Source organism: Leiobunum rupestre, chromosome 11 (genome assembly GCF_980474605.1).
Source record: "Leiobunum rupestre chromosome 11, qqLeiRupe1.1.hap1, whole genome shotgun sequence".
Classification (NCBI taxonomy): Eukaryota; Metazoa; Arthropoda; class Arachnida; order Opiliones; family Sclerosomatidae; genus Leiobunum; species Leiobunum rupestre.
Genome location: NC_143394.1, coordinates 24,287,402 through 24,311,010, shown reverse-complemented (window position 1 = coordinate 24,311,010; position 23,609 = coordinate 24,287,402). Strand labels below are relative to the sequence as shown.

Sequence of the window (23,609 nt, the reverse complement as noted above, 5' to 3'; positions counted from 1 at the left end):
ATTTGAAGAAATTTAAAAACTTACTAATAACTCGTACCGATAGGTCTTCGAGCAACGCGAAACTGGGATCAAATAGATCTTCGAGTAATAAACTAAATTAATAATAAATAAAATAGCCAGAAATTCCAACGGTAGACCGGTTTCGTTCTATTTGGAACTCGTCAGTACCGTGCGGGAAATCTGGCTGGCGACTATCAAATCGAAAAGAGAAACTAAGCCTAAACATTAAAAATTTCAAAACGCGTTGCATATAGCAACGGAAAGCCGAAAAAGGGGGGAGTGTGATGGAGAATAGTATATACGTTAAGTTAAGTTAGAAGAAACCACCTATGGACTGTGAGAAGGATGATAAAATACGCGAAAAAGTAGATAAGTCCATAATTAAAAGGGATAATATAGCTAAATCCTAAACAAATTTGAAGAAATTTAAAAACTTACTAATAACTCGTACCGATAGGTCTTCGAGCAACGCGAAACTCGGATCAAATAGATCTTCGAGTAATAAACTAAATTAAAAATAAATAAAATAGCCAGAAATTCCAACGGTAGACCGGTTTCGTTCTATTTGGAACTCGTCAGTACCGTGCGGGAAATCTGGCTGGCGACTATCAAATCGAAAAGAGAAACTAAGCCTAAACATTAAAAATTTCAAAACGCGTTGCATATAGCAACGGAAAGCCGAAAAAGGGGGGAGTATGGTGGAGAATAGTATATACGTTAAGTTAAGTTAGAAGAAACCACCTATGGACTGTGAGAAGGATGATAAAATACGCGAAAAAGTAGATAAGTCCGTAATTAAAAGGGATAATATAGCTAAATCCTAAACAAATTTGAAGAAATTTAAAAACTTACTAATAACTCGTACCGATAGGTCTTCGAGCAACGCGAAACTCGGATCAAATAGATCTTCGAGTAATAAACTAAATTAAAAATAAATAAAATAGCCAGAAATTCCAACGGTAGACCGGTTTCGTTCTATTTGGAACTCGTCAGTACCGTGCGGGAAATCTGGCTGGCGACTATCAAATCGAAAAGAGAAACTAAGCCTAAACATTAAAAATTTCAAAACGCGTTGCATATAGCAACGGAAAGCCGAAAAAGGGGGGAGTATGGTGGAGAATAGTATATACGTTAAGTTAAGTTAGAAGAAACCACCTATGGACTGTGAGAAGGATGATAAAATACGCGAAAAAGTAGATAAGTCCGTAATTAAAAGGGATAATATAGCTAAATCCTAAACAAATTTGAAGAAATTTAAAAACTTACTAATAACTCGTACCGATAGGTCTTCGAGCAACGCGAAACTCGGATCAAATAGATCTTCGAGTAATAAACTAAATTAAAAATAAATAAAATAGCCAGAAATTCCAACGGTAGACCGGTTTCGTTCTATTTGGAACTCGTCAGTACCGTGCGGGAAATCTGGCTGGCGACTATCAAATCGAAAAGAGAAACTAAGCCTAAACATTAAAAATTTCAAAACGCGTTGCATATAGCAACGGAAAGCCGAAAAAGGGGGGAGTGTGATGGAGAATAGTATATACGTTAAGCTAAGTTAGAAGAAACCACCTATGGACTGTGAGAAGGATGATAAAATACGCGAAAAAGTAGATAAGTCCATAATTAAAAGGGATAATATAGCTAAATCCTAAACAAATTTGAAGAAATTTAAAAACTTACTAATAACTCGTACCGATAGGTCTTCGAGCAACGCGAAACTCGGATCAAATAGATCTTCGAGTAATAAACTAAATTAATAATAAATAAAATAGCCAGAAATTCCAACGGTAGACCGGTTTCGTTCTATTTGGAACTCGTCAGTACCGTGCGGGAAATCTGGCTGGCGACTATCAAATCGAAAAGAGAAACTAAGCCTAAACATTAAAAATTTCAAAACGCGTTGCATATAGTAACGGAAAGCCGAAAAAGGGGGGAGTGTGGTGGAGAATAGTATATACGTTAAGTTAAGTAAGAAGAAACCACCTATGGACTGTGAGAAGGATGATAAAATACGCGAAAAAGTAGATAAGTCCATAATTAAAAGGGATAATATAGCTAAATCCTAAACAAATTTGAAGAAATTTAAAAACTTACTAATAACTCGTACCGATAGGTCTTCGAGCAACGCGAAACTCGGATCAAATAGATCTTCGAGTAATAAACTAAATTAAAAATAAATAAAATAGCCAGAAATTCCAACGGTAGACCGGTTTCGTTCTATTTGGAACTCGTCAGTACCGTGCGGGAAATCTGGCTGGCGACTATCAAATCGAAAAGAGAAACTAAGCCTAAACATTAAAAATTTCAAAACGCGTTGCATATAGCAACGGAAAGCCGAAAAAAGGGGGAGTGTGATGGAGAATAGTATATACGTTAAGCTAAGTTAGAAGAAACCACCTATGGACTGTGAGAAGGATGATAAAATACGCGAAAAAGTAGATAAGTCCATAATTAAAAGGGATAATATAGCTAAATCCTAAACAAATTTGAAGAAATTTAAAAACTTACTAATAACTCGTACCGATAGGTCTTCGAGCAACGCGAAACTGGGATCAAATAGATCTTCGAGTAATAAACTAAATTAATAATAAATAAAATAGCCAGAAATTCCAACGGTAGACCGGTTTCGTTCTATTTGGAACTCGTCAGTACCGTGCGGGAAATCTGGCTGGCGACTATCAAATCGAAAAGAGAAACTAAGCCTAAACATTAAAAATTTCAAAACGCGTTGCATATAGCAACGGAAAGCCGAAAAAGGGGGGAGTGTGATGGAGAATAGTATATACGTTAAGTTAAGTTAGAAGAAACCACCTATGGACTGTGAGAAGGATGATAAAATACGCGAAAAAGTAGATAAGTCCATAATTAAAAGGGATAATATAGCTAAATCCTAAACAAATTTGAAGAAATTTAAAAACTTACTAATAACTCGTACCGATAGGTCTTCGAGCAACGCGAAACTCGGATCAAATAGATCTTCGAGTAATAAACTAAATTAAAAATAAATAAAATAGCCAGAAATTCCAACGGTAGACCGGTTTCGTTCTATTTGGAACTCGTCAGTACCGTGCGGGAAATCTGGCTGGCGACTATCAAATCGAAAAGAGAAACTAAGCCTAAACATTAAAAATTTCAAAACGCGTTGCATATAGCAACGGAAAGCCGAAAAAGGGGGGAGTATGGTGGAGAATAGTATATACGTTAAGTTAAGTTAGAAGAAACCACCTATGGACTGTGAGAAGGATGATAAAATACGCGAAAAAGTAGATAAGTCCGTAATTAAAAGGGATAATATAGCTAAATCCTAAACAAATTTGAAGAAATTTAAAAACTTACTAATAACTCGTACCGATAGGTCTTCGAGCAACGCGAAACTCGGATCAAATAGATCTTCGAGTAATAAACTAAATTAAAAATAAATAAAATAGCCAGAAATTCCAACGGTAGACCGGTTTCGTTCTATTTGGAACTCGTCAGTACCGTGCGGGAAATCTGGCTGGCGACTATCAAATCGAAAAGAGAAACTAAGCCTAAACATTAAAAATTTCAAAACGCGTTGCATATAGCAACGGAAAGCCGAAAAAGGGGGGAGTGTGATGGAGAATAGTATATACGTTAAGTTAAGTTAGAAGAAACCACCTATGGACTGTGAGAAGGATGATAAAATACGCGAAAAAGTAGATAAGTCCATAATTAAAAGGGATAATATAGCTAAATCCTAAACAAATTTGAAGAAATTTAAAAACTTACTAATAACTCGTACCGATAGGTCTTCGAGCAACGCGAAACTCGGATCAAATAGATCTTCGAGTAATAAACTAAATTAATAATAAATAAAATAGCCAGAAATTCCAACGGTAGACCGGTTTCGTTCTATTTGGAACTCGTCAGTACCGTGCGGGAAATCTGGCTGGCGACTATCAAATCGAAAAGAGAAACTAAGCCTAAACATTAAAAATTTCAAAACGCGTTGCATATAGCAACGGAAAGCCGAAAAAGGGGGGAGTATGGTGGAGAATAGTATATACGTTAAGTTAAGTTAGAAGAAACCACCTATGGACTGTGAGAAGGATGATAAAATACGCGAAAAAGTAGATAAGTCCGTAATTAAAAGGGATAATATAGCTAAATCCTAAACAAATTTGAAGAAATTTAAAAACTTACTAATAACTCGTACCGATAGGTCTTCGAGCAACGCGAAACTCGGATCAAATAGATCTTCGAGTAATAAACTAAATTAAAAATAAATAAAATAGCCAGAAATTCCAACGGTAGACCGGTTTCGTTCTATTTGGAACTCGTCAGTACCGTGCGGGAAATCTGGCTGGCGACTATCAAATCGAAAAGAGAAACTAAGCCTAAACATTAAAAATTTCAAAACGCGTTGCATATAGCAACGGAAAGCCGAAAAAGGGGGGAGTGTGGTGGAGAATAGTATATACGTTAAGTTAAGTTAGAAGAAACCACCTATGGACTGTGAGAAGGATGATAAAATACGCGAAAAAGTAGATAAGTCCATAATTAAAAGGGATAATATAGCTAAATCCTAAACAAATTTGAAGAAATTTAAAAACTTACTAATAACTCGTACCGATAGGTCTTCGAGCAACGCGAAACTCGGATCAAATAGATCTTCGAGTAATAAACTAAATTTATAATAAATAAAATAGCCAGAAATTCCAACGGTAGACCGGTTTCGTTCTATTTGGAACTCGTCAGTACCGTGCGGGAAATCTGGCTGGCGACTATCAAATCGAAAAGAGAAACTAAGCCTAAACATTAAAAATTTCAAAACGCGTTGCATATAGCAACGGAAAGCCGAAAAAGGGGGGAGTGTGGTGGAGAATAGTATATACGTTAAGTTAAGTTAGAAGAAACCACCTATTGACTGTGAGAAGGATGATAAAATACGCGAAAAAGTAGATAAGTCCATAATTAAAAGGGGTAATATAGCTAAATCCTAAACAAATTTGAAGAAATTTAAAAACTTACTAATAACTCGTACCGATAGGTCTTCGAGCAACGCGAAACTCGGATCAAATAGATCTTCGAGTAATAAACTAAATTAAAAATAAATAAAATAGCCAGAAATTCCAACGGTAGACCGGTTTCGTTCTATTTGGAACTCGTCAGTACCGTGCGGGAAATCTGGCTGGCGACTATCAAATCGAAAAGAGAAACTAAGCCTAAACATTAAAAATTTCAAAACGCGTTGCATATAGCAACGGAAAGCCGAAAAAGGGGGGAGTGTGGTGGAGAATAGTATATACGTTAAGTTAAGTTAGAAGAAACCACCTATGGACTGTGAGAAGGATGATAAAATACGCGAAAAAGTAGATAAGTCCGTAATTAAAAGGGATAATATAGCTAAATCCTAAACAAATTTGAAGAAATTTAAAAACTTACTAATAACTCGTACCGATAGGTCTTCGAGCAACGCGAAACTCGGATCAAATAGATCTTCGAGTAATAAACTAAATTAAAAATAAATAAAATAGCAAGAAATTCCAACGGTAGACCGGTTTCGTTCTATTTGGAACTCGTCAGTACCGTGCGGGAAATCTGGCTGGCGACTATCAAATCGAAAAGAGAAACTAAGCCTAAACATAAAAAATTTCAAAACGCGTTGCATATAGCAACGGAAAGCCGAAAAAGGGGGGAGTGTGGTGGAGAATAGTATATACGTTAAGTTAAGTTAGAAGAAACCACCTATGGACTGTGAGAAGGATGATAAAATACGCGAAAAAGTATATAAGTCCATAATTAAAAGGGATAATATAGCTAAATCCTAAACAAATTTGAAGAAATTTAAAAACTTACTAATAACTCGTACCGATAGGTCTTCGAGCAACGCGAAACTCGGATCAAATAGATCTTCGAGTAATAAACTAAATTAAAAATAAATAAAATAGCCAGAAATTCCAACGGTAGACCGGTTTCGTTCTATTTGGAACTCGTCAGTACCGTGCGGGAAATCTGGCTGGCGACTATCAAATCGAAAAGAGAAACTAAGCCTAAACATTAAAAATTTCAAAACGCGTTGCATATAGCAACGGAAAGCCGAAAAAGGGGGGAGTGTGGTGGAGAATAGTATATACGTTAAGTTAAGTTAGAAGAAACCACCTATTGACTGTGAGAAGGATGATAAAATACGCGAAAAAGTAGATAAGTCCATAATTAAAAGGGATAATATAGCTAAATCCTAAACAAATTTGAAGAAATTTAAAAACTTACTAATAACTCGTACCGATAGGTCTTCGAGCAACGCGAAACTCGGATCAAATAGATCTTCGAGTAATAAACTAAATTAAAAATAAATAAAATAGCCAGAAATTCCAACGGTAGACCGGTTTCGTTCTATTTGGAACTCGTAAGTACCGTGCGGGAAATCTGGCTGGCGACTATCAAATCGAAAAGAGAAACTAAGCCTAAACATTAAAAATTTCAAAACGCGTTGCATATAGCAACGGAAAGCCGAAAAAGGGGGGAGTGTGGTGGAGAATAGTATATACGTTAAGTTAAGTTAGAAGAAACCACCTATATACTGTGAGAAGGATGATAAAATACGCGAAAAAGTAGATAAGTCCATAATTAAAAGGGATAATATAGCTAAATCCTAAACAAATTTGAAGAAATTTAAAAACTTACTAATAACTCGTACCGATAGGTCTTCGAGCAACGCGAAACTCGGATCAAATAGATCTTCGAGTAATAAACTAAATTAAAAATAAATAAAATAGCCAGAAATTCCAACGGTAGACCGGTTTCGTTCTATTTGGAACTCGTAAGTACCGTGCGGGAAATCTGGCTGGCGACTATCAAATCGAAAAGAGAAACTAAGCCTAAACATTAAAAATTTCAAAACGCGTTGCATATAGCAACGGAAAGCCGAAAAAGGGGGGAGTATGGTGGAGAATAGTATATACGTTAAGTTAAGTTAGAAGAAACCACCTATGGACTGTGAGAAGGATGATAAAATACGCGAAAAAGTAGATAAGTCCATAATTAAAAGGGGTAATATAGCTAAATCCTAAACAAATTTGAAGAAATTTAAAAACTTACTAATAACTCGTACCGATAGGTCTTCGAGCAACGCGAAACTCGGATCAAATAGATCTTCGAGTAATAAACTAAATTAAAAATAAATAAAATAGCCAGAAATTCCAACGGTAGACCGGTTTCGTTCTATTTGGAACTCGTCAGTACCGTGCGGGAAATCTGGCTGGCGACTATCAAATCGAAAAGAGAAACTAAGCCTAAACATTAAAAATTTCAAAACGCGTTGCATATAGCAACGGAAAGCCGAAAAAGGGGGGAGTGTGGTGGAGAATAGTATATACGTTAAGTTAAGTTAGAAGAAACCACCTATGGACTGTGAGAAGGATGATAAAATACGCGAAAAAGTAGATAAGTCCATAATTAAAAGGGATAATATAGCTAAATCCTAAACAAATTTGAAGAAATTTAAAAACTTACTAATAACTCGTACCGATAGGTCTTCGAGCAACGCGAAACTCGGATCAAATAGATCTTCGAGTAATAAACTAAATTAAAAATAAATAAAATAGCCAGAAATTCCAACGGTAGACCGGTTTCGTTCTATTTGGAACTCGTAAGTACCGTGCGGGAAATCTGGCTGGCGACTATCAAATCGAAAAGAGAAACTAAGCCTAAACATTAAAAATTTCAAAACGCGTTGCATATAGCAACGGAAAGCCGAAAAAGGGGGGAGTATGGTGGAGAATAGTATATACGTTAAGTTAAGTTAGAAGAAAGCACCTATGGACTGTGAGAAGGATGATAAAATACGCGAAAAAGTAGATAAGTCCATAATTAAAAGGGATAATATAGCTAAATCCTAAACAAATTTGAAGAAATTTAAAAACTTACTAATAACTCGTACCGATAGGTCTTCGAGCAACGCGAAACTCGGATCAAATAGATCTTCGAGTAATAAACTAAATTAAAAATAAATAAAATAGCCAGAAATTCCAACGGTAGACCGGTTTCGTTCTATTTGGAACTCGTCAGTACCGTGCGGGAAATCTGGCTGGCGACTATCAAATCGAAAAGAGAAACTAAGCCTAAACATTAAAAATTTCAAAACGCGTTGCATATAGCAACGGAAAGCCGAAAAGGGGGGGAGTGTGGTGGAGAATAGTATATACGTTAAGTTAAGTTAGAAGAAACCACCTATGGACTGTGAGAAGGATGATAAAATACGCGAAAAAGTAGATAAGTCCGTAATTAAAAGGGATAATATAGCTAAATCCTAAACAAATTTGAAGAAATTTAAAAACTTACTAATAACTCGTACCGATAGGTCTTCGAGCAACGCGAAACTCGGATCAAATAGATCTTCGAGTAATAAACTAAATTAATAATAAATAAAATAGACAGAAATTCCAACGGTAGACCGGTTTCGTTCTATTTGGAACTCGTCAGTACCGTGCGGGAAATATGGCTGGCGACTATCAAATCGAAAAGAGAAACTAAGCCTAAACATTAAAAATTTCAAAACGCGTTGCATATAGCCACGGAAAGCCGAAAAAGGGGGGAGTGTGGTGGAGAATAGTATATACGTTAAGTTAAGTTAGAAGAAACCACCTATGGACTGTGAGAAGGATGATAAAATACGCGAAAAAGTAGATAAGTCCGTAATTAAAAGGGATAATATAGCTAAATCCTAAACAAATTTGAAGAAATTTAAAAACTTACTAATAACTCGTACCGATAGGTCTTCGAGCAACGCGAAACTCGGATCAAATAGATCTTCGAGTAATAAACTAAATTAAAAATAAATAAAATAGCCAGAAATTCCAACGGTAGACCGGTTTCGTTCTATTTGGAACTCGTCAGTACCGTGCGGGAAATCTGGCTGGCGACTATCAAATCGAAAAGAGAAACTAAGCCTAAACATTAAAAATTTCAAAACGCGTTGCATATAGCAACGGAAAGCCGAAAAAGGGGGGAGTGTGGTGGAGAATAGTATATACGTTAAGTTAAGTTAGAAGAAACCACCTATGGACTGTGAGAAGGATGATAAAATACGCGAAAAAGTAGATAAGTCCATAATTAAAAGGGATAATATAGCTAAATCCTAAACAAATTTGAAGAAATTTAAAAACTTACTAATAACTCGTACCGATAGGTCTTCGAGCAACGCGAAACTCGGATCAAATAGATCTTCGAGTAATAAACTAAATTAATAATAAATAAAATAGCCAGAAATTCCAACGGTAGACCGGTTTCGTTCTATTTGGAACTCGTCAGTACCGTGCGGGAAATCTGGCTGGCGACTATCAAATCGAAAAGAGAAACTAAGCCTAAACATTAAAAATTTCAAAACGCGTTGCATATAGCAATGGAAAGCCGAAAAAGGGGGGAGTGTGGTGGAGAATAGTATATACGTTAAGTTAAGTTAGAAGAAACCACCTATGGACTGTGAGAAGGATGATAAAATACGCGAAAAAGTAGATAAGTCCGTAATTAAAAGGGATAATATAGCTAAATCCTAAACAAATTTGAAGAAATTTAAAAACTTACTAATAACTCGTACCGATAGGTCTTCGAGCAACGCGAAACTCGGATCAAATAGATCTTCGAGTAATAAACTAAATTAAAAATAAATAAAATAGCCAGAAATTCCAACGGTAGACCGGTTTCGTTCTATTTGGAACTCGTCAGTACCGTGCGGGAAATCTGGCTGGCGACTATCAAATCGAAAAGAGAAACTAAGCGTAAACATTAAAAATTTCAAAACGCGTTGCATATAGCAACGGAAAGCCGAAAAAGGGGGGAGTGTGGTGGAGAATAGTATATACGTTAAGTTAAGTTAGAAGAAACCACAATGGACTGTGAGAAGGATGATAAAATACGCGAAAAGGTAGATAAGTCCATAATTGAAAGGGATAATATAGCTAAATCCTAAACAAATTTGAAGAAATTTAAAAACTTACTAATAACTCGTACCGAAAGGTCTTCGAGCAACGCGAAACTCGGATCAAATAGATCTTCGAGTAATAAACTAAATTAAAAATAAATAAAATAGCCAGAAATTCCAACGGTAGACCGGTTTCGTTCTATTTGGAACTCGTCAGTACCGTGCGGGAAATCTGGCTGGCGACTATCAAATCGAAAAGAGAAACTAAGCCTAAACATTAAAAATTTCAAAACGCGTTGCATATAGCAACGGAAAGCCGAAAAAGGGGGAGTGTGGTGGAGAATAGTATATACGTTAAGTTAAGTTAGAAGAAACCGCCTATGGACTGTGAGAAGGATGATAAAATACGCGAAAAAGTAGATAAGTCCATAATTAAAAGGAATAATATAGCTAAATCCTAAACAAATTTGAAGAAATTTAAAAACTTACTAATAACTCGTACCGATAGGTCTTCGAGCAACGCGAAACTCGGATCAAATAGATCTTCGAGTAATAAACTAAATTAAAAATAAATAAAATAGCCAGAAATTCCAACGGTAGACCGGTTTCGTTCTATTTGGAACTCGTCAGTACCGTGCGGGAAATCTGGCTGGCGACTATCAAATCGAAAAGAGAAACTAAGCCTAAACATTAAAAATTTCAAAACGCGTTGCATATAGCAACGGAAAGCCGAAAAAGGGGGGAGTGTGGTGGAGAATAGTATATACGTTAAGTTAAGTTAGAAGAAACCACCTATGGACTGTGAGTAGGATGATAAAATACGCGAAAAAGTAGATAAGTCCATAATTAAAAAGGATAATATAGCTAAATCCTAAACAAATTTGAAGAAATTTAAAAACTTACTAATAACTCGTACCGATAGGTCTTCGAGCAACGCGAAACTCGGATCAAATAGATCTTCGAGTAATAAACTCAATTAAAAATAAATAAAATAGCCAGAAATTCCAACGGTAGACCGGTTTCGTTCTATTTGGAACTCGTCAGTACCGTGCGGGAAATCTGGCTGGCGACTATCAAATCGAAAAGAGAAACTAAGCCTAAACATTAAAAATTTCAAAACGCGTTGCATATAGTAACGGAAAGCCGAAAAAGGGGGGAGTGTGGTGGAGAATAGTATATACGTTAAGTTAAGTTAGAAGAAACCACCTATGGACTGTGAGTAGGATGATAAAATACGCGAAAAAGTAGATAAGTCCATAATTAAAAAGGATAATATAGCTAAATCCTAAACAAATTTGAAGAAATTTAAAAACTTACTAATAACTCGTACCGATAGGTCTTCGAGCAACGCGAAACTCGGATCAAATAGATCTTCGAGTAATAAACTAAATTAAAAATAAATAAAATAGCCAGAAATTCCAACGGTAGACCGGTTTCGTTCTATTTGGAACTCGTCAGTACCGTGCGGGAAATCTGGCTGGCGACTATCAAATCGAAAAGAGAAACTAAGCCTAAACATTAAAAATTTCAAAACGCGTTGCATATAGTAACGGAAAGCCGAAAAAGGGGGGAGTGTGGTTGAGAATAGTATATACGTTAAGTTAAGTTAGAAGAAACCACCTATGGACTGTGAGAAGGATGATAAAATACGCGAAAAAGTAGATAAGTCCATAATTAAAAGGGATAATATAGCTTAATCCTAAACAAATTTGAAGAAATTTAAAAACTTACTAATTACTCGTACCGATAAGTCTTCGAGCAACGCGAAACTCGGATCAAATAGATCTTCGAGTAATAAACTAAATTAAAAATAAATAAAATAGCCAGAAATTCCAACGGTAGACCGGTTTCGTTCTATTTGGAACTCGTCAGTACCGTGCGGGAAATCTGGCTGGCGACTATCAAATCGAAAAGAGAAACTAAGCCTAAACATTAAAAATTTCAAAACGCGTTGCATATAGCAACGGAAAGCCGAAAAAGGGGGGAGTGTGGTGGAGAATAGTATATACGTTAAGTTAAGTTAGAAGAAACCACCTATGGACTGTGAGAAGGATGATAAAATACGCGAAAAAGTAGATAAGTCCGTAATTAAAAGGGATAATATAGCTAAATCCTAAACAAATTTGAAGAAATTTAAAAACTTACTAATAACTCGTACCGATAGGTCTTCGAGCAACGCGAAACTCGGATCAAATAGATCTTCGAGTAATAAACTAAATTAAAAATAAATAAAATAGCCAGAAATTCCAACGGTAGACCGGTTTCGTTCTATTTGGAACTCGTCAGTACCGTGCGGGAAATCTGGCTGGCGACTATCAAATCGAAAAGAGAAACTAAGCGTAAACATTAAAAATTTCAAAACGCGTTGCATATAGCAACGGAAAGCCGAAAAAGGGGGGAGTGTGGTGGAGAATAGTATATACGTTAAGTTAAGTTAGAAGAAACCACCTATGGACTGTGAGAAGGATGATAAAATACGCGAAAAGGTAGATAAGTCCATAATTGAAAGGGATAATATAGCTAAATCCTAATCAAATTTGAAGAAGTTTAAAAACTTACTAATAACTCGTACCGAAAGGTCTTCGAGCAACGCGAAACTCGGATCAAATAGATCTTCGAGTAATAAACTTAATTAAAAATAAATAAAATAGCCAGAAATTCCAACGGTAGACCGGTTTCGTTCTATTTGGAACTCGTCAGTACCGTGCGGGAAATCTGGCTGGCGACTATCAAATCGAAAAGAGAAACTAAGCCTAAACATTAAAAATTTCAAAACGCGTTGCATATAGCAACGGAAAGCCGAAAAAGGGGGGAGTGTGGTGGATAATAGTATATACGTTAAGTTAAGTTAGAAGAAACCGCCTATGGACTGTGAGAAGGATGATAAAATACGCGAAAAAGTAGATAAGTCCATAATTAAAAGGGATAATATAGCTAAATTCTAAACAAATTTGAAGAAATTTAAAAACTTACTTATAACTCGTACCGATAGGTCTTCGAGCAACGCGAAACTCGGATCAAATAGATCTTCGAGTAATAAACTAAATTAAAAATAAATAAAATAGCCAGAAATTCCAACGGTAGACCGGTTTCGTTCTATTTGGAACTCGTCAGTACCGTGCGGGAAATCTGGCTGGCGACTATCAAATCGAAAAGAGAAACTAAGCCTAAACATTAAAAATTTCAAAACGCGTTGCATATAGCAACGGAAAGCCGAAAAAGGGGGGAGTGTGGTGGAGAATAGTATATACGTTAAGTTAAGTTAGAAGAAACCACCTATGGACTGTGAGAAGGATGATAAAATACGCGAAAAAGTAGATAAGTCCGTAATTAAAAGGGATAATATAGCTAAATCCTAAACAAATTTGAAGAAATTTAAAAACTTACTAATAACTCGTACCGATAGGTCTTCGAGCAACGCGAAACTCGGATCAAATAGATCTTCGAGTAATAAACTAAATTAAAAATAAATAAAATAGCCAGAAATTCCAACGGTAGACCGGTTTCGTTCTATTTGGAACTCGTCAGTACCGTGCGGGAAATCTGGCTGGCGACTATCAAATCGAAAAGAGAAACTAAGCGTAAACATTAAAAATTTCAAAACGCGTTGCATATAGCAACGGAAAGCCGAAAAAGGGGGGAGTGTGGTGGAGAATAGTATATACGTTAAGTTAAGTTAGAAGAAACCACCTATGGACGGTGAGAAGGATGATAAAATTCGCGAAAAAGTAGATAAGTCCGTAATTTAAAGGGATAATATAGCTAAATCCTAAACAAATTTGAAGAAATTTAAAAACTTACTAATAACTCGTACCTATAGGTCTTCGAGCAACGCGAAACTCGGATCAAATAGATCTTCGAGTAATAAACTAAATTAAAAATAAATAAAATAGCCAGAAATTCCAACGGTAGACCGGTTTCGTTCTATTTGGAACTCGTCAGTACCGTGCGGGAAATCTGGCTGGCGACTATCAAATCGAAAAGAGAAACTAAGCCTAAACATTAAAAATTTCAAAACGCGTTGGATATAGCAACGGAAAGCCGAAAAAGGGGGGAGTGTGGTGGAGAATAGTATATACGTTAAGTTAAGTTAGAAGAAACCACCTATGGACTGTGAGAAGGATGATAAAATACGCGAAAAAGTAGATAAGTCCATAATTAAAAGGGATAATATAGCTAAATCCTAAACAAATTTGAAGAAATTTAAAAACTTACTTATAACTCGTACCGATAGGTCTTCGAGCAACGCGAAACTCGGATCAAATAGATCTTCGAGTAATAAACTAAATTAAAAATAAATAAAATAGCCAGAAATTCCAACGGTAGACCGGTTTCGTTCTATTTGGAACTCGTCAGTACCGTGCGGGAAATCTGGCTGGCGACTATCAAATCGAAAAGAGAAACTAAGCCTAAACATTAAAAATTTCAAAACGCGTTGCATATAGCAACGGAAAGCCGAAAAAGGGGGGAGTGTGGTGGAGAATAGTATATACGTTAAGTTAAGTTAGAAGAAACCACCTATGGACTGTGAGAAGGATGATAAAATACGCGAAAAAGTAGATAAGTCCATAATTAAAAGGGATAATATAGCTAAATCCTAAACAAATTTGAAGAAATTTAAAAACTTACTAATAACTCGTACCGATAGGTCTTCGAGCAACGCGAAACTCGGATCAAATAGATCTTCGAGTAATAAACTAAATTAAAAATAAATAAAATAGCCAGAAATTCCAACGGTAGACCGGTTTCGTTCTATTTGGAACTCGTCAGTACCGTGCGGGAAATCTGGCTGGCGACTATCAAATCGAAAAGAGAAACTAAGCCTAAACATTAAAAATTTCAAAACGCGTTGCATATAGCAACGGAAAGCCGAAAAAGGGGGGAGTGTGGTGGAGAATAGTATATACGTTAAGTTAAGTTAGAAGAAACCACCTATGGACTGTGAGAAGGATGATAAAATACGCGAAAAGGTAGATAAGTCCATAATTGAAAGGGATAATATAGCTAAATCCTAAACAAATTTGAAGAAATTTAAAAACTTACTAATAACTCGTACCGAAAGGTCTTCGAGCAACGCGAAACTCGGATCAAATAGATCTTCGAGTAATAAACTAAATTAAAAATAAATAAAATAGCCAGAAATTCCAACGGTAGACCGGTTTCGTTCTATTTGGAACTCGTCAGTACCGTGCGGGAAATCTGGCTGGCGACTATCAAATCGAAAAGAGAAACTAAGCCTAAACATTAAAAATTTCAAAACGCGTTGCATATAGCAACGGAAAGCCGAAAAAGGGGGGAGTGTGGTGGAGAATAGTATATACGTTAAGTTAAGTTAGAAGAAACCGCCTATGGACTGTGAGAAGGATGATAAAATACGCGAAAAAGTAGATAAGTCCATAATTAAAAGGGATAATATAGCTAAATCCTAAACAAATTTGAAGAAATTTAAAAACTTACTTATAACTCGTACCGATAGGTCTTCGAGCAACGCGAAACTCGGATCAAATAGATCTTCGAGTAATAAACTAAATTAAAAATAAATAAAATAGCCAGAAATTCCAACGGTAGACCGGTTTCGTTCTATTTGGAACTCGTCAGTACCGTGCGGGAAATCTGGCTGGCGACTATCAAATCGAAAAGAGAAACTAAGCCTAAACATTAAAAATTTCAAAACGCGTTGCATATAGCAACGGAAAGCCGAAAAAGGGGGGAGTGTGGTGGAGAATAGTATATACGTTAAGTTAAGTTAGAAGAAACCACCTATGGACTGTGAGAAGGATGATAAAATACGCGAAAAAGTAGATAAGTCCATAATTAAAAGGGATAATATAGCTAAATCCTAAACAAATTTGAAGAAATTTAAAAACTTACTTATAACTCGTACCGATAGGTCTTCGAGCAACGCGAAACTCGGATCAAATAGATCTTCGAGTAATAAACTAAATTAAAAATAAATAAAATAGCCAGAAATTCCAACGGTAGACCGGTTTCGTTCTATTTGGAACTCGTCAGTACCGTGCGGGAAATCTGGCTGGCGACTATCAAATCGAAAAGAGAAACTAAGCCTAAACATTAAAAATTTCAAAACGCGTTGCATATAGCAACGGAAAGCCGAAAAAGGGGGGAGTGTGGTGGAGAATAGTATATACGTTAAGTTAAGTTAGAAGAAACCACCTATGGACTGTGAGAAGGATGATAAAATACGCGAAAAAGTAGATAAGTCCATAATTAAAAGGGATAATATAGCTAAATCCTAAACAAATTTGAAGAAATTTAAAAACTTACTAATAACTCGTACCGATAGTTCTTCGAGCAACGCGAAACTCGGATCAAATAGATCTTCGAGTAATAAACTAAATTAAAAATAAATAAAATAGCCAGAAATTCCAACGGTAGACCGGTTTCGTTCTATTTGGAACTCGTCAGTACCGTGCGGGAAATCTGGCTGGCGACTATCAAATCGAAAAGAGAAACTAAGCCTAAACATTAAAAATTTCAAAACGCGTTGCATATAGCAACGGAAAGCCGAAAAAGGGGGGAGTGTGGTGGAGAATAGTATATACGTTAAGTTAAGTTAGAAGAAACCGCCTATGGACTGTGAGAAGGATGATAAAATACGCGAAAAAGTAGATAAGTCCATAATTAAAAGGGATAATATAGCTAAATCCTAAACAAATTTGAAGAAATTTAAAAACTTACTTATAACTCGTACCGATAGGTCTTCGAGCAACGCGAAACTCGGATCAAATAGATCTTCGAGTAATAAACTAAATTAAAAATAAATAAAATAGCCAGAAATTCCAACGGTAGACCGGTTTCGTTCTATTTGGAACTCGTCAGTACCGTGCGGGAAATCTGGCTGGCGACTATCAAATCGAAAAGAGAAACTAAGCCTAAACATTAAAAATTTCAAAACGCGTTGCATATAGCAACGGAAAGCCGAAAAAGGGGGGAGTGTGGTGGAGAATAGTATATACGTTAAGTTAAGTTAGAAGAAACCACCTATGGACTGTGAGAAGGATGATAAAATACGCGAAAAAGTAGATAAGTCCATAATTAAAAGGGATAATATAGCTAAATCCTAAACAAATTTGAAGAAATTTAAAAACTTACTTATAACTCGTACCGATAGGTCTTCGAGCAACGCGAAACTCGGATCAAATAGATCTTCGAGTAATAAACTAAATTAAAAATAAATAAAATAGCCAGAAATTCCAACGGTAGACCGGTTTCGTTCTATTTGGAACTCGTCAGTACCGTGCGGGAAATCTGGCTGGCGACTATCAAATCGAAAAGAGAAACTAAGCCTAAACATTAAAAATTTCAAAACGCGTTGCATATAGCAACGGAAAGCCGAAAAAGGGGGGAGTGTGGTGGAGAATAGTATATACGTTAAGTTAAGTTAGAAGAAACCACCTATGGACTGTGAGAAGGATGATAAAATACGCGAAAAAGTAGATAAGTCCATAATTAAAAGGGATAATATAGCTAAATCCTAAACAAATTTGAAGAAATTTAAAAACTTACTAATAACTCGTACCGATAGTTCTTCGAGCAACGCGAAACTCGGATCAAATAGATCTTCGAGTAATAAACTAAATTAAAAATAAATAAAATAGCCAGAAATTCCAACGGTAGACCGGTTTCGTTCTATTTGGAACTCGTCAGTACCGTGCGGGAAATCTGGCTGGCGACTATCAAATCGAAAAGAGAAACTAAGCCTAAACATTAAAAATTTCAAAACGCGTTGCATATAGCAACGGAAAGCCGAAAAAGGGGGGAGTGTGGTGGAGAATAGTATATACGTTAAGTTAAGTTAGAAGAAACCACCTATGGACTGTGAGAAGGATGATAAAATACGCGAAAAAGTAGATAAGTCCGTAATTAAAAGGGATAATATAGCTAAATCCTAAACAAATTTGAAGAAATTTAAAAACTTACTAATAACTCGTACCGATAGGTCTTCGAGCAACGCGAAACTCGGATCAAATAGATCTTCGAGTAATAAACTAAATTAAAAATAAATAAAATAGCCAGAAATTCCAACGGTAGACCGGTTTCGTTCTATTTGGAACTCGTCAGTACCGTGCGGGAAATCTGGCTGGCGACTATCAAATCGAAAAGAGAAACTAAGCCTAAACATTAAAAATTTCAAAACGCGTTGCATATAGCAACGGAAAGCCGAAAAAGGGGGGAGTGTGGTGGAGAATAGTATATACGTTAAGTTAAGTTAGAAGAAACCACCTATGGACTGTGAGAAGGATGATAAAATACGCGAAAAGGTAGATAAGTCCATAATTGAAAGGGATAATATAGCTAAATCCTAAACAAATTTGAAGAAATTTAAAAACTTACTAATAACTCGTACCGAAAGGTCTTCGAGCAACGCGAAACTCGGATCAAATAGATCTTCGAGTAATAAACTAAATTAAAAATAAATAAAATAGCCAGAAATTCCAACGGTAGACCGGTTTCGTTCTATTTGGAACTCGTCAGTACCGTGCGGGAAATCTGGCTGGCGACTATCAAATCGAAAAGAGAAACTAAGCCTAAACATTAAAAATTTCAAAACGCGTTGCATATAGCAACGGAAAGCCGAAAAAGGGGGGAGTGTGGTGGAGAATAGTATATACGTTAAGTTAAGTTAGAAGAAACCGCCTATGGACTGTGAGAAGGATGATAAAATACGCGAAAAAGTAGATAAGTCCATAATTAAAAGGGATAATATAGCTAAATCCTAAACAAATTTGAAGAAATTTAAAAACTTACTTATAACTCGTACCGATAGGTCTTCGAGCAACGCGAAACTCGGATCAAATAGATCTTCGAGTAATAAACTAAATTAAAAATAAATAAAATAGCCAGAAATTCCAACGGTAGACCGGTTTCGTTCTATTTGGAACTCGTCAGTACCGTGCGGGAAATCTGGCTGGCGACTATCAAATCGAAAAGAGAAACTAAGCCTAAACATTAAAAATTTCAAAACGCGTTGCATATAGCAACGGAAAGCCGAAAAAGGGGGGAGTGTGGTGGAGAATAGTATATACGTTAAGTTAAGTTAGAAGAGACCACCTATGGACTGTGAGAAGGATGATAAAATACGCGAAAAAGTAGATAAGTCCATAATTAAAAGGGATAATATAGCTAAATCCTAAACAAATTTGAAGAAATTTAAAAACTTACTTATAACTCGTACCGATAGGTCTTCGAGCAACGCGAAACTCGGATCAAATAGATCTTCGAGTAATAAACTAAATTAAAAATAAATAAAATAGCCAGAAATTCCAACGGTAGACCGGTTTCGTTCTATTTGGAACTCGTCAGTACCGTGCGGGAAATCTGGCTGGCGACTATCAAATCGAAAAGAGAAACTAAGCCTAAACATTAAAAATTTCAAAACGCGTTGCATATAGCAACGGAAAGCCGAAAAAGGGGGGAGTGTGGTGGAGAATAGTATATACGTTAAGTTAAGTTAGAAGAAACCACCTATGGACTGTGAGAAGGATGATAAAATACGCGAAAAAGTAGATAAGTCCATAATTAAAAGGGATAATATAGCTAAATCCTAAACAAATTTGAAGAAATTTAAAAACTTACTAATAACTCGTACCGATAGTTCTTCGAGCAACGCGAAACTCGGATCAAATAGATCTTCGAGTAATAAACTAAATTAAAAATAAATAAAATAGCCAGAAATTCCAACGGTAGACCGGTTTCGTTCTATTTGGAACTCGTCAGTACCGTGCGGGAAATCTGGCTGGCGACTATCAAATCGAAAAGAGAAACTAAGCCTAAACATTAAAAATTTCAAAACGCGTTGCATATAGCAACGGAAAGCCAAAAAAGGGGGGAGTGTGGTGGAGAATAGTATATACGTTAAGTTAAGTTAGAAGAAACCACCTATGGACTGTGAGTAGGATGATAAAATACGCGAAAAAGTAGATAAGTCCATAATTAAAAAGGATAATATAGCTAAATCCTAAACAAATTTGAAGAAATTTAAAAACTTACTAATAACTCGTACCGATAGGTCTTCGAGCAACGCGAAACTCGGATCAAATAGATCTTCGAGTAATAAACTAAATTAAAAATAAATAAAATAGCCAGAAATTCCAACGGTAGACCGGTTTCGTTCTATTTGGAACTCGTCAGTACCGTGCGGGAAATCTGGCTGGCGACTATCAAATCGAAAAGAGAAACTAAGCCTAAACATTAAAAATTTCAAAACGCGTTGCATATAGCAACGGAAAGCCGAAAAAGGGGGGAGTGTGGTGGAGAATAGTATATACGTTAAGTTAAGTTAGAAGAGACCACCTATGGACTGTGAGAAGGATGATAAAATACGCGAAAAAGTAGATAAGTCCATAATTAAAAGGGATAATATAGCTAAATCCTAAACAAATTTGAAGAAATTTAAAAACTTACTTATAACTCGTACCGATAGGTCTTCGAGCAACGCGAAACTCGGATCAAATAGATCTTCGAGTAATAAACTAAATTAAAAATAAATAAAATAGCCAGAAATTCCAACGGTAGACCGGTTTCGTTCTATTTGGAACTCGTCAGTACCGTGCGGGAAATCTGGCTGGCGACTATCAAATCGAAAAGAGAAACTAAGCCTAAACATTAAAAATTTCAAAACGCGTTGCATATAGCAACGGAAAGCCGAAAAAGGGGGGAGTGTGGTGGAGAATAGTATATACGTTAAGTTAAGTTAGAAGAAACCACCTATGGACTGTGAGAAGGATGATAAAATACGCGAAAAAGTAGATAAGTCCATAATTAAAAGGGATAATATAGCTAAATCCTAAACAAATTTGAAGAAATTTAAAAACTTACTAATAACTCGTACCGATAGTTCTTCGAGCAACGCGAAACTCGGATCAAATAGATCTTCGAGTAATAAACTAAATTAAAAATAAATAAAATAGCCAGAAATTCCAACGGTAGACCGGTTTCGTTCTATTTGGAACTCATCAGTACCGTGCGGGAAATCTGGCTGGCGACTATCAAATCGAAAAGAGAAACTAAGCCTAAACATTAAAAATTTCAAAACGCGTTGCATATAGCAACGGAAAGCCAAAAAAGGGGGGAGTGTGGTGGAGAATAGTATATACGTTAAGTTAAGTTAGAAGAAACCACCTATGGACTGTGAGTAGGATGATAAAATACGCGAAAAAGTAGATAAGTCCATAATTAAAAAGGATAATATAGCTAAATCCTAAACAAATTTGAAGAAATTTAAAAACTTACTAATAACTCGTACCGATAGGTCTTCGAGCAACGCGAAACTCGGATCAAATAGATCTTCGAGTAATAAACTAAATTAAAAATAAATAAAATAGCCAGAAATTCCAACGGTAGACCGGTTTCGTTCTATTTGGAACTCGTCAGTACCGTGCGGGAAATCTGGCTGGCGACTATCAAATCGAAAAGAGAAACTAAGCGTAAACATTAAAAATTTCAAAACGCGTTGCATATAGCAACGGAAAGCCGAAAAAGGGGGGAGTGTGGTGGAGAATAGTATATACGTTAAGTTAAGTTAGAAGAAACCACCTATGGACTGTGAGAAGGATGATAAAATACGCGAAAAAGTAGATAAGTCCATAATTAAAAGGGATAATATAGCTAAATGCTAAACAAATTTGAAGAAATTTAAAAACTTACTTATAACTCGTACCGATAGGTCTTCGAGCAACGCGAAACTCGGATCAAATAGATCTTCGAGTAATAAACTAAATTAAAAATAAATAAAATAGCCAGAAATTCCAACGGTAGACCGGTTTCGTTCTATTTGGAACTCGTCAGTACCGTGCGGGAAATCTGGCTGGCGACTATCAAATCGAAAAGAGAAACTAAGCCTAAACATTAAAAATTTCAAAACGTGTTGCATATGGCAACGGAAAGCCGAAAAAGGGGGGAGTGTGGTGGAGAATATACGTTAAGTTAACTTAGAAGAAACCACCTATGGACTGTGAGAAGGATGATAAAATACGCGAAAAAGTAGATAAGTCCATAATTAAAAGGGATAATATAGCTAAATCCTAAACAAACGTGATTTATTGAGACGTGTTGGAAAAGATAAACTACAATTACTGCAACGTTTTATATTGATATAAAACATGACAAATTAACCATTCAATACTTATTTTTAAAATAAATACTAAGTATTTAAAGGAATTTAAAACTTTTTATACTTAGGGAATGATTGGGGGTCTTTACAATAATAATAAAAGTTCAGCTAGGAACCACCTTAGGCCAAAGTCATCTAGCGACTTTTAATGCCTTTAAACGGGGGCCGGGTTAAAATACGTAGGATTTATGGAAAGGGGAAACCGAAGAACTCGAGGGAAAACCCCCTTTAACCAGTGGGGGAGATAACTTGCAAACTCTACGCAGAAGGAGTAGTTCAGAGTTTTTTAAATAGGTTAATAAAGCATTAAAAACAAAAAGAACGCGGACTTCGTCAAATTGACCCTCAAGGGCCTAGTTCAAGAAATTAACTTAATAGGGTTCTTAAAATGATTTTTGATAAAGGGGGATGCAACCATAGAAAGGGGGGTAAATTGTAACAATAGCCCCACCACCCCTTTGTTCTCCTTTCCCGACCCACCTGAAAGTACTTTTTAAGGAGATTCCAATGGCGAAAAAGTATTACCCGCAAAACGTTATTTAAAAAAAAAATCGGGAGTGACGGTGCAATTTTGGTGCATTATGGGGGCCACATGATAGGTTATCAAAATTTTTACTTTAATAAAGTCGCGGGCCAACTTAATCCACCTAGAGTGCATTAATGTTCTTCTTCGTTGCTGACTTCCAACGGGTACACCAACTGAATCGGTCTTTTGATTACATTCTGATTTGGTAATCTAAGGTTGCAAGACCGCACGACACCGTCGCAGCCGTTAAACAATTCTTCAATAATTCCCATTTTCCACATAATACGCGGAACCCTGTCATTTATTAGGGCTATATCGCCGACCTTGAACCTTGCTCCTACAGTGATTCCCTTTCTCTCATGCGCTGATCGTAGCTCCAATATGTAATCCTTGCGCCATCGGTTCCAAAATCTATCCGGTAAGATTTGATGGTGCTTGTACCTTTTCGTCAACTCGTCTCTGGCACTTCTATGGTTTATTGGCTCGTGGAAGATTGTCGATGGCAGGGTCGTAAGATTGCCTCCAGTCAAAACGTTTCCAGGTGAGGGTTCATTGATTTTACCGCAGACGTATGTGAGAAGCGTATCCAAGGTCTTCTTTAGAGCCATTTTTGTCGTACGGACCATTTTCTCCCAAAATCAGCCCAACCAGGCAGCTCTCCAGTATATATTTTCAGGTGATTCTATAGTTAGCGAGATAATTCTTAACTTCTGGGCTTCTAATGGCTTCGTAGGCTTCAACCAAATCTTGATCGAGCCTTTTAAATGTGCGGGCGTTTTCGCTGTAGATTATCCGGGGTATCGCTCGTCGGGCCAGAAATTTCTTGAAAGCGAGTAAAAAAGCCTCCGCTAACAGGTCTGTAACCAGTTCTAGATGACCGTGCACGTGAAAAGGGTGACGTAAACCTTATTTAAGTTTCATCCCTCCTGGACGTAAAGTGGTCCCATAAAGTCCGTTCCCGTTGTCTGGAATGGTGGAGTTGGCTGAATGCGACCAGCAGGCAATGGGGCAATGGGGCAATGATGACTTTTCCTGGTTGACTTCGGAATCTTTTGCAAACCATGCAA

General features: G+C 36.4%; 1 protein-coding gene across 1 annotated transcript; it reads right to left on the bottom strand.

Moving 5' to 3' along the window:
• Positions 1–22,673: 22,673 nt before the first annotated feature.
• Positions 22,674–23,150, bottom strand: LOC149922025 (uncharacterized). Its single transcript, XM_090162217.1, has one exon. It carries the CDS (start codon positions 23,148–23,150, stop codon positions 22,674–22,676), a length of 477 nt encoding a protein of 158 aa, XP_090018343.1.
• Between the last annotated feature and the right edge of the window lie 459 nt (positions 23,151–23,609).

Bases quoted from the DNA above. Each gene is read 5' to 3' on its own strand.
- LOC149922025 (XM_090162217.1), bottom strand. From the start codon at position 23,150: ATGGCTCTAAAGAAGACCTTGGATACGCTTCTCACATACGTCTGCGGT.